At 30.4% G+C, this 13,118-nt stretch overlaps 1 protein-coding gene across 3 annotated transcripts in view; it reads right to left on the minus strand.

Annotated features, from left to right (window-relative positions):
• LOC124354495 (sodium-independent sulfate anion transporter) overlaps positions 1-12,614 on the minus strand; it is a 55,197-nt gene extending 42,583 nt beyond the window's left edge. Inside the window, exon 1 of one of the 3 annotated variants that reach the window (XM_046805003.1) lies at positions 12,479-12,614. Coding sequence is in view for 1 of the 3 variants with exons in the window: in XM_046805002.1 (XP_046660958.1) it covers positions 5,667-5,730 (64 nt within the window). In the remaining 2 variants the exon portion in view is untranslated. Of the gene's footprint in view, positions 1-5,666; positions 6,057-10,223; positions 10,335-12,478 lie in introns of those variants that run through there. The other 2 variants (XM_046805004.1, XM_046805002.1) reach the window with 2 other exon arrangements.
• Between the last annotated feature and the right edge of the window lie 504 nt (positions 12,615-13,118).

Genomic DNA, 13,118 nt, shown 5'->3' on the forward strand with positions numbered 1-13,118 from the left:
GCAGCCAGCCTGTATGGAATTGATACTGAAATAAACTCACTCTATTTGAATATTGGCAAATTTTAGATGATCCAAATTAGGACTAGGAGGGACAGTTAAATATAGTTTCTCTGGGAATAACTCTGGAGTCAGAGATTTGATTGATCACTTTCACCTCCCAATGTTTTCAAGTATACTGATCAAAATGTTACTTTTTTACTTGGTATGATTGTTATTTAATAATAATAATCTTTACTTTATCGTGTAAAGTGTACAAGACATGTCCATGACAAAATAAACATGTTTGTTACACAATCAATTTAAACTTTCCTGTTCTAATATTTTTTTGAGATTCCAAAAAATGTTTATCCTTAAGAGTCAGATGTAGAAGGACAACCCTGAGTTTACCCCATAAGAATAATGTTAAACCTGAAACACTGTTACACTCTTTTTTGGTCATTGAATTATAAGAGATGTCACATTTTAGAAATATGATATAGATTTAAATGCTTTTTAGTTTGTCTTGTAAATTGTATAGTTCCTTGATATCTAAACAATGACATATAAAAGTGAGCCATTACTTACTTTTCAGTCATTGTTGATATGTTTTGTTTTACTGTAAATTTTGTTATATTTTAAATAATTCCCCTTAACAATGATGAGTGTGAACCACAGACAAGAAATATAGGTTCATTTCTCTGTGGTTGAAGGGTTTTTGTCTAATTAAATTGCCCAGTATTTTAAGTAATTATTTTGATAACAACTTGAATTGAAGATTTAATGTAAATCTTTTAAATTAGAATGGAACTTTTCATATTTTTATATATATTTAAATCAAATAATTTTTCATATAGGGTACATTTTCCCTGCATAATAACCAATGTAATCATAAACTGCTATTAACAAAATCATTAGTACAATTGAAAATAAAACAACTAAAATGTCAGGTTAATTATATAAAAATAATTCTATATAACTAAAAAAATAAAAACATATACACAAACAATACATTTTTTCAAAACAGTAGGTAAAAGAATACTAGTTCAATGTTTATCAAGCTTTTGTCTAATTGAAATACAATATATTTTTTATAATTTAGTTATTTGAACTTTAAACAATGGTGACAGTAAAAGAATATATATATATATATATATATATATATATATATATATATATATATATATTCTTATATATATATATATATAGTGTATTACAGAAGAAACAGTATTAAAACCCAGTGAAAATTTAGAATAAAAAAATCATTTAAAAAAAGTAATGATAGAAATAAGTTGTAAATCCTAATAATATTATAAATGCGTTTGCTTATTTTTTTGCTTCATATGTAAACTATTCAACCGATTGTACTGAAATTTTATATGGACATTCTTATGGTCCCTAGAATGAATAGGTATATTCTTATTTTGAAAATCCCTCTGGGCTACGCCCCACTGGTTTGTAAAGCAGCAGAACATCCCATCTTGATCTCTAAAGTTATGTAATATGAATTGAAAGAGTCTATTAAATATAATCAACTGTTCTGTGTAAACATTGTATTATGACAGCACAACCATTTGTTTACTTAATTTAACCACTACTTTCAATTTGCTTACATTTATAGAGTGAAAGTATTGAATAAGTTAAATAGTAACAATACTTCTTAATATAGTATGGATTTTAACTAATGAAATAAATTGTGAATTATATACATGTAAGGTGTTGAATTCAGTTTTCTTAAACATTCTTGGATGGCATATTTACAGTAGCTGAAGGAATAAAAACATATGGACTGGACATTAGCTTGATTCAACAAACCATTCGCTCTGTGACTAAAATTTGAGGAAACCAGCAACCGCGGTGAGTCCGTGATTATAGCAAGTGAAATCACAAAGCAATACACAAGACACTAAATACATTTTCCATGACAGAAAATTGTCGAAGGGACATATCAACCATTTTTTACTGATGAGGTATACGATACCGATTAGGAATATAAATACTGATATAATTCCTAGACTAGACCAAGGAAATAGTATGCTATTGCGAACATAGATTGGGAAGCAAGACCATGTACTTTATTGGATGATACTTGATAAACTATTAACTATAAAAACAAAAACTGTGTGTGTGTGTGTTTCTTGGGGCAAAATAGCAACCTCCAATTTCGCATTGGAAGTAGAATTAATTTGAACTAGAAGTGCAAAACCTGAAATAAGAATTACTTGCAATTTTGCTTAACCTCTGTGCCCTTTTTTCATGAACAATGAAAATGGGTACCTCATACATCATATATTACTAATTCTCTTATTTAAATACCATAGGGTCCTATTGTATCACAACACAAGTGCTTTCACTAAGAAAGCTATGAACTTCGACTTTGTAGTTCCTCTATATTGGTCTAAAATAGTTCAAAAGTTACTGAAATACAGTTGATTGATAGTACAATCAAATATACAGAATGTGTGGGGTGCCACGGGTATGTGCTAGTATAATTACAAATTGAAAAGGTGAACTTAAAGAGTCAAAGGTAGGGTAGCTTAAAATTTAATGAAATGTGAGGTGAGCAGTAGGACTGTACTGAATAGAAATATTGATATACATTTCAATAAAAATGTGAAACATTACAGAACCAGTTGAAGCTATGAATACTTCTAGAACTTTTTTGTAACAGACATTGTATAAACTGTATTATCTAAAATTCCTCTTGGACCAGAGAATAATATTCTTCAGTTTCAAAATATTTGTAAAAATAATTTAAGTTTAAACAAGGAAAAGAAAAATATTTGTTAAGTTACTACTTTTCATTCATAGCAAATTTTCCTCTTGTGATTTCAGTTATGATAAGTTAATTATATATATTATAATACAGTTTTTAACTACCCCTTTAGCAGGGCATATCTTTTTAATAGGTTATTTTAAATACTATAATTTTACTTCTTATCTTCATTAACTTGACTCTAATTTCTGTTATAGACTTTTAGTTTTAGTTAGGTATATTACCTTTGAGACACCATTCAGTATTCACTACATACAATTATACACTTTCACGAATAAGGAATTATTGAATTTAATATTTACACAAACATCATATAATATTAGTACTCTTGGTAAAAAAAACAGCTGGTGAATACTTATATCAGCTAGGTCAGTATATGGGAAATGATTTGTTTTCTTCTAAGTCAGAGAAAATAGACAAATTTTTGCCCCTTCTCCATTCTAAAACACTTATTATTTATACAGAATTATAATTTACAAGAAGCAGAAAATCAATTCAAAATACAAAATGACGCAGATCCTCATAACCTTATAGAAAAATGAGCTTATGGGTTAGCAATAAATTTTGTACGCATTTGGTGTGGAGGTAAATACTCAAAATAACAGCCAAATAACTTTTTCATCAATCAAAACTAATAACTTCTAGATGTATATTAGATTCTAATTATAATTAAATTTTTACTGTGAATACCTAAATGATGAAACAATAAAATTCCACAAACTTTATTTTTTCTTTAAACTCTTGGTTGTAAGTTATAAGACTTTAAGTTTTGGAAGAAATTCAATTAAACCGTTATAGAGATTTTTATATAATTATATATACTTATATAATTTCCCATGTAATCTTAATTTTGAAAATAATCACTCTAGAATGTTTTTATGTTTAAACCAAAAAGTAACAACTTTCACTCAAAAACAAACCTATTTGTATGAAAAACAGATTTTAAAAAGGTGCTTACACTACAGTTTATTTTGCTTAAATGTACCATTATCTGTAGTAGTTATGCCACAACCCATGCATGCCAAAAATTATAAGTCCATTGAAGAAAATGAGTAATCCTATTGGATACTTATGTATACTTATATGTATTAAAATATCTGTATACTTTTTTATATAAAATTGTATTTTAGTTAATGGAACATGAAATACAATTTTAATAGTACTGATCAATAACAGAGTTGTTTTATCATAATTTAAATGCATAAGTGAAGAAAAAAATTCGCTACACCACAACATGTTATCAAGTTCAACATCAACTAATTATTGCTAAACGTTGCCAATCCTGTAGACCAATGTCAACTTGATATTCTTGCCAGTCAGGTTCTACCCTTTCAGGGATTGTACTTGACTATTCATTATCATGGGCCAAGTGACATAGCATACGCTTGCCTCCAACAATTTGCAAAATTTACAAAACCAGTTGAACTGGAAACTGCATCATTTTTATGTGTTTCTGTAGGTGGGTGGGGCATAGTTATTACATTGTAAGACCACAAGGACATTCTATTTTATCATATAATTATTTGCAATAAGGAAAATATTATGTGTGTTCCGTAGCCTAGTAAGTATATTTAATGTATCAACATTACTAATTAGTTTAATGTATATCAAATTATTTAGCTAATTTGAATGAATTTTTTTAATCTTTAGTAGTTTTATGGAGACACAAGGTTGTAATCCAATATAAAATAGTTATGTATTGTATTTGTATTGGTGCTCTATAACAAATTGTACTTGTATAGTGGAACTGTAGTGTTCTATACTATATTTATATTTTCACATCATCATAATAAGTTTCTAAAAATGTATTTTTATATTTTGAAAGAAACAAACTTTAAGTTTTGGCTTTCAAAAGTTGTAACCTATTTCTGTTAAATTGTGTAAATATTTTATCAATTATCTATTATATGTATAATATATTTATAGTTTTAAAATAACATGATGCATATACTCCTTAAATGTTGTAAACTAATTATGTAGTAATCTCACAACTTCTAATCTTTAACTTAACATATTTTTATTTATTTGGTTACAGTTTAGTTAAGAGATTAACTTCATGGTGGTGAAGTCATAAAATCACTGTAACATGTGTTGTTTTATAATTTATAATTAATTATGTTTAAAGGGTACATAATATTTTTTATTTATTTAATTATTAAGGTAGTCATACATATTGATAGTGAATTACTGATTTCAACTTATAGTATTTATTAGATTACCACTCTAAGGCAGAACAATAGTAAAAATCTAGTAAAATTAAATAGAGAAAATTGTGTCAAACTTATTTGATGGGAAGCAATCTTAAAATCTCTACCCAACCTCTGTCATACTTTTCAAAAATAAGAGTTTTCTTTATGCATATTTTGACAAACATTTATGATTTTAATAACACATGTAAACAAATGTATTTTCTGATGAAAATATATAGTATCAAAAACTATTTGTTACGTTATTATGAATAACTATCAATAATATATTCACGCTGTGGAACTAAACCCTTAGGTATTTTTTTAGCAACCAACCATTATAATTATTGGCAAAACATGTTAACAATTTGAAGAAACTAGCCAAAATAAGGAAACACAATATTTAGGTAATACTAATAACTATAATATTGAAACAATATAACACAGCATTAGTAAAACTTGATTTAATAAAAGAAAACTACATAGAATAATATTGTTCAACACTCACAAAAACTGAGAGTTGTGTTAGTAAACACTACATACAGTAAAATTTATTTGAAATTGCTAGCTATGTAGAATATGTCAGTAAAATTGTTTTCAAGTATGGTACTTAAAAATATCATCAAAAACTAAAATGTGAAATTTTTGTGTAAGTGGCATCACAGGATAACTGAACCTACGTTAATTTTGTGCAATTGATCAAAGTTAACATTCTCTCTATTACATACCAAAACCATGGTTTACCCGTCCGTCAGCAAGTAACACCATTTCGCGCAATCTGTCACTCCGCATCCATCCAGAGCTCACGGTGGTGTGGATAGAAGTTGTCCTGTCACCTGTCAGTTATCTGTTTACTTTGTTCTTCCTCTCGGCTTACAGCTGTTTCCGATTTCCCGCCCGCTGGTCTCAAGGCCAAACAACTGGTTGATTCATGGAGCCTTGCTAATCCACTCACCTGCTCTACCGTGTGACATGCCGCCAATCGTTCGGTTTTTTTGGTTGGCCTAAGAGTCCGTCTACTACGAGCTACGAATAATTAAACCGCCCTTAGTGTCAAAATAGGGCAAATACTTTCTTCCCTTGCATTCGTAGTTTTATTTTATTTTATTTATTCGTAGTTTATTTTTGCACTTGAGATTGTATTTGGACGTTTCCATAATACTGTAGAAATTAGATTCAGAAATCTGGGTTGTCAGGAGACGTCGCGTTGGACTTCCGATCTCGCATAAACAGGACAAAACAATTAAAGTTTAATATTTTAAACGAGAATTTGTATGAAGCAATGAAAATAAGATTTATTCCTGTTATAAGCTATACATTTTTTTAATTGAAGATTATTACACCTGTAAAAAAGAAAACACCCACCAACTGTTGTGTGTTCTTAAAAAAGAAAACACTCAACTTACATTTTTTGCTACAAACTACCTTTTATAAAATTTTTATCATATTTTTACAAATATGGCACCAACTCTAAAACCAAAGATATTTACTAGTTTTATTACTTAACAGGCACGTCCAACGCGGATCCATTAAATTTAAAGTGCTAATTCTAAGTGCCAGTATCTCCTTCAATATCACACTACTTTTGAGCCTTTTAGTAAGTCCTTTAGCCGATGTCTGTTACACAAATATTGTTTTCCGACAAATAAATTTAGTACTATAGAACCGTAGGAATTTATATTGCAACTACTAAAAATTAATTTTGCACGAAAACATTTCCACAAAGGAAGGAAGTGACACTTCCTTGGATTTGAATTTGACAAGTCAGAGATCAGCCGCTGTTGACACAATAGTGAGTCAGTTGCTGGGTTGACCAATTTGTTGAGTTTGCAACAAATCAGTTTGTAACAGTCTGGACTCTGGAGTACTCCAGTGCAGGTTCAATCATGTCGTAATATAGGTTAAACCGGAAGCTTCCTGGAGGAGTCTACATCGTATCGTATCACGCATTGTAGTTAGCGTGAAAGTACGGTGTGTCGCAGAGCGAGTCTTCTAGGTCCTATTTGAATGGCTGAGCGATAGTGAAACCTACCTCTCGTGGAACTGACAAAAATTCATTTCTGTCTGTCCACACGACATCTCGTAGTGGAACTTACCTATACATCAAACATTTTGCATGAAGCTTTATCTATATGTTAGTAACACTGATGATAGTGCAAGTCATTCCATTGGATTTGGCGAGCGTTAGCAAATATTTTTACATTGTTCTTATAGCTAATCATGAAGTTAACGAGAAAATGGCAAAAAATAAATTTTTAAACAAGCTGAATACAATCATATGAGGTTTTAACATGTGACACGTTAACACGTCTAGCTTATTCATCCGGTAAAGATAAGAGTAATAGAGTGAAAATGTGAATATTTCAAGTCGGTGACACGACTCCTACATTCTCTTCTGGTTAATCCAATAACAGGAATATTTTTAATTCGAATAATTGTCTTCGCCACTACTTCTTTTCGGTAAATATAGCCTATGTTTACATATTCTTTCTTGTATCACTTAACTACGGAATATGTCCCGAAAATCCTGTTTCCTTCACAATCCTTCTATCGTCTAAACTAACATTAAAAAAACTACATAGCCCTACTCCAGTGTTTCTCCAGCTTTTTGGACTCAAGGCTCCGTTAAGTTTGCACTGCTTTCCGCGGCACCTCAGCTCATCTCAATAGAGTCGATGAATAATAACAATAAAGTATTGTGACTATAATTCGCATAATAATTAATTCACATCGTTAAAATATTAGCCTGCATGCTTATTGTAAAATGGTCATGGTAAAAAATGTCAAGTAAAAACCGTATTTTTAAATAAATTATGTAAAGCTATGCAATATTCACTATTACTGATTTTTAAAGAAGAACACTATTATTGTATTGTTGTCAGATTAGAGTAATATACAATTAAATATATAGAGGAAGTAAATAAAGTATAAAGCATTTATACATTTTAAATATTGCTTTAATAATTCAATGATTGCTTTATAAAATTTACAGTTTAGCTAGTCAGATTATACCTACTCAAATTTATCACATTTCGTAATATAGGTTTAAAGTTTCACACAAGCCGGACATATTTGCTAAAAGTCTACGGGAAGATGTGAATTTTTCCATTAATTAGTACATCAAAATCTGGACACATGTTCAAAACTATAACGCACACTTCTTTTTCAATTTTTTTAGTTTGGTCTGTATTTTGATATCATGGCTGCCACAGCTGAGAAGGTAGGAAGTAGCAAAGAGTATCAATACAAGCAATACTTTTCTGTCAATTTGTGAGTTCCCTTTTTTCGACGTTACACCCAAAGTCTATCAAATGATTTGTTTTGAATCCGGTATTTAACGAAGTATCAGTTTGGAATTCAACCAGTTGTTCAGAATTTTTTTATTTATAACATCTCTTAAACATAGAGTTATACGAGTGAAGATCGTCGATATTTGTAATGCGAACTAAATCAATTCCTTGAATAGTGATATGCAGTATTCTAAGCTTGTTTTCGACTTCAACGCTAAGGTAAAAGCAAGGTGAGCAAATCTTCACAATTCACTCCGCTCCATACTCCAGCTGTCCAGCTCCACTCTTTACTGGCTGACGCTCAAGGTCACATGTCGATGACAGCCTTTTTTTGCTAGCGGACCAGTTTAGTTACTCTAGTTAGGCTCATCTCCCGTCTGGATTGCCGAACCGGTTTCCACTGATGAGTCACCATAACCCTGTTGGTGTTGACAACTGAGCACGGGCTTTGCGAGTCACGTCCCGTCACCCATAGATCATAATCATTATGCGTTTCTGCATGAAAATGTTGAGTTCGAACTGCAGCCAACCGCTACATTGATGCATTCTTCTAACCATCTGATGTGAATTAACAGTATTTGTTCTTCGTCAATTGGTCTAAGGTCAATAGCCAATGAATGAAGATTGGCTATTTGGCTGGAATAGTGACTTTCAGCCTCTTTGTCCCGTTGGATGACGCTGATATAACTATTATTTACGAGTCTGACGGTTGTTTATAAGTGTGTCAAGCTAAATAAAATATGCTCTGAACAAATATATTTTCGTTTTTAACGCTTTTGATACCCTCATGTGTCAACCCTCGCAAAAACTAGCTCTACTGACAATGGAGTTATTTCTTGATGAGATTTGATCGATTCCACAAAACACTAGGTTGTGTGATCTCGGCTGTGTTTTTACACCGCGCAAAGTTAGTTCACCGTTATCCAGTGACGAATATAATTTAAGTTAAGGGAGCTCAAATTATCTCATATTTCTTGAGGAGTGGAGGGGATAGATTACTCTTATTTTTCTAATATTATACAATATTACAAATGCAAAATGTTTGGAAAATATAGACCAAATCTTAAAGATATTTTTTGAACGGTTAGATTAAAAGTAAAAGTTTTTCTACTATATATGATATACATACATACATATATATATATATATATTATATATATATATATATATCTCACTTTTTGACATCTGTCTGAATTTAAATTTGAGCATTCTTATCTTGAAACTATTAAAATTACAGTGTATATTTCCAACAATATTTAGCTAATTAGAACCAAATAAAAAAAATAACAGAGTTTTCGTATTTGAATTAAATTAACTAGTTTATACTGAAGCAGTAATATATAATTGGGGAAGTCCTTTTGGCAAGCTAACTCTGTGTGAACGTAATCTAACGAGAACCATATAGGTAGAACTTTTCATTCCGTAGTCTTATAGAAAAACTGTTATAAGTTCATCTGAAGTCCTTCTTAATATAGTTCATGTACACTTCAAGTTCAATCTAAACTCAATGTATTATTATTATTGCATAGGTCAATAAATGTAATAATTTTTAGGTAACAATGATTTTATTTTAATATTTTTTTATTGTATTCTAAATGTATCATTTATAATAAAAAGAAATGAAACTCTGAACTAATAGTTAGGCTAGATACATACCTATATATGGAACTAAATTACTACTATTCTCATAATATCAAATTCAAAGTTCTCGATAGACCGAAACTGAAAGACCGAATATGCAGGATAACCGAACACATATTTTATGTATCGCTTTGAAACTGAAAATTCGTGAAATGGTCATTTTTACTTAAATTAACGTTATTACAACAAGGATACACCTTTCAGAGCATTTTTTTATTTATCTCCAATGGGTTTGAATGTCTTCGAAAGTCATTAAACCACCGTATAAAATATTTAAGACATTTTATTTTAATTCATTTTATTGGAAAAGAAGTAAATTTTGTATTTAGTATTACACTAAATTAATTCACATACTTATTTATATATTCATGGATTGTCAGTTTGACGAAACAATGCTTTCCTTCTCAGGTATTGCGGCCGGTAGACCTCTAATGGTGTAAAAAGCGTAAGCTGATACACAGCTGTTCAAGCTGTATGTCTGTCCGATACATGAATCTGCAAATAAGATACAGTTGTGTGGTGCAATAGTCGAGTAACAATGAAGGCGCTAAAAGCATAGTTAATTAATTAATGCAATTTTAAAAATCAATTCATACGGGGGTATTTGTTATGTTTTGAACAAAATAGTTTGTTAAAATGGCAAAATAGTTCAAAACGTGGAGAAAATTCTTCTTTACACGTTTAACATTGTGCATCACCATTTCTGCATTTAAAAATAGTCTAGAAAGTCTTACCTTTTTTTCTACTAACAAAAACTAGTATTAACGTAGTTAAAGTGTTAAGTCACACGCTTCATAAACTTAGGACAATCTTAAAACACATTCAAAACCTTCTTAATTCCTCCCTCGATAGAACCGCAAACAATTTGATCTATTGACCCCTTCTTAAATCAAACCTTTTAATATTTTTGTGTAATATACAGTATTATTTGAAAATCAATGAAATTGCGCAAGGTATGTCAACCAAACAGATTTAAATTGATGTATAACGTTATTTCAGCATCTTTATATTATATTCGTAAACACGTTTATAGTAAACACCAATAATGAAATGTATGACTCAAGATTACGACTGCATTAATATAACCTCCAGCCACGTCGTACACGTCCCGACGCGTCGTATACACGATGGCTGATCGGAGATTCATTTGTTGGGAGGAAATAGGCTAACTAAATCAAATTTAGCTATCATTCCTAGATAATCATTTTGCAATTTGTTTTACTTTAGTTCTTAAAACTATAAATTAATGAAATGTACAATTTGATATTATCCTAACGCTGTATTTGATTTTCTTAAAATGTTCAGCTTTCTTGTACGATAGAGATTTTGGAAGTTTTCGTTTTCAGGAGTAAAACTTATTCTGAGGTGCTGCTCAGAACACCTTCAACACGTATCAATTGGTGTGGCAATTCATCCCAATCAATCCACATTTTTAAATAATTAATAAAAAATCGTCTTAATACGGAATGTGGAATATCCCAACTGAGGTGCATTACTCACATATGTACAGTACATACGCGAAACATACTGCATAAAAGTCAAAAGAGTTGACTGATTGTAAGTGACTATGTTTTTATAAAATACAAGTCTATGGCAACATTTAGTTACTTTTGGCGGTTATTTACTACACAGTTAAACTTAGTTGAATAAAAATCAAATTTTTGATATTATATAGACCTTGCAATACAGTAATCCATGTTCCACAGTTTACACTGTCTGACCGTATAAAGTATTATTGTAGACATTATTTTATTTTGAGAACTTTTTCAATCTATTGTTGTTTAGCCAAAGAAAAACAATGTCATTGACATAAGAACATTTGTAAATGTGTCTACAGGCACTTTTTCAAAGACTTGTTTTAATGGCTTTGTTATAAATGATTGAAACAATATTTCCTTAATATCTCTGACTATTAACAAGACGGAATCTCAACATTAGTTACTTTTTTTATAACATCACCTGTAATTCTTGAATTAGGTTTACTCTAATATTGTAATATTTAATTTAAATCCTTAATAATTTGTACTTTTTACAATTTTAAATTAGTATCAAATACTAGGCTTAATACTGTAATAGTTTACACATACACCTTCAGGTTTATATTTTTACAGAATGCCGTATAAGGTTCATATACATATAAAATGTGTTTTTGTTTAATAATATTACAGTTTCAAAGAGTAACAATATGCGTGAATAAATATATATAACGGTTAAAAAATATTGTTTGAAAAATGGGTCCCTTCATACGGCTACCTCAATATGGTAAATGTTGTAAATTGTTTTGTAGAGTAATTACAATTTTACTAGCACTTATTCCGTTTTAAATTGAGGAAACTACACTTTATTAATCAATACCAATATAATTAATTATTGAAATGTCAGAATTAATTATGAATTTTGTGATATTTAATTTTAATGGTTTGAATTTTATTCGGAAACTTTTCTACTACGTATGCCTATACTCTAGAACATATTTGTATTGTATATAAAACAAAATATACTATTAAGTACATTCTTTAAATTGCAATATTTCATTAGGTATAACACCAGAAGTAATTAAATTACAATAATATTTCATTGTACACACCAACACTCCATTGATCACCTACCTTTTATGTCGCTTCGTGATGGAAACTGTATAGTTATCAGCTGGTAAACATACGACTGCTAGAGGTAGTGGCGGAGATATCAAGTAGGCAGTGGTTCTGATTAAAGCGCTTGCACGATAACAGCAGCTGGACACTTCCCCCCTCCACCAACCACGGGGCCTCCATTAATGTGATATGATTGACTTAAAATATATAGTGACTAGCTCGTATATTAGGCTAATGTTAGAAATCATTGTTGATTATATTCGTATTGCAGCGTCAGCATCCGTAATAAATTACGATTACTTAACTGTTTACCTAATCTCTAAACTAAGATTGATGCGGCACTATTATAATATTTTATTGATATACGGATTTAAATCCGTGTTTAATACGAAATGTTTATGCAACAAATGGAAGTAGTTCTGTTCTGTTGGTTGCAAGAAGGATAAAATTAGACAGTTATTATTTACTGACTTCTGGAAGTATGGAATGACAGATTGTTACGGATGGAGATGCCGGATAACACATTCCTAGCGGGTTGTGCGGACGATGTTGCCGCGGTAATCACGTCGTGGACACCAGAATTGGCTCAAATTAGACTGAACCTGGTCCTGAGACGAGTCAACGGGTGGATGGATAACCATATTAAGTTAACCAG

Source organism: Homalodisca vitripennis, chromosome 2, assembly GCF_021130785.1.
Source record: "Homalodisca vitripennis isolate AUS2020 chromosome 2, UT_GWSS_2.1, whole genome shotgun sequence".
NCBI classification, from domain to species: domain Eukaryota; kingdom Metazoa; phylum Arthropoda; class Insecta; order Hemiptera; family Cicadellidae; genus Homalodisca; species Homalodisca vitripennis.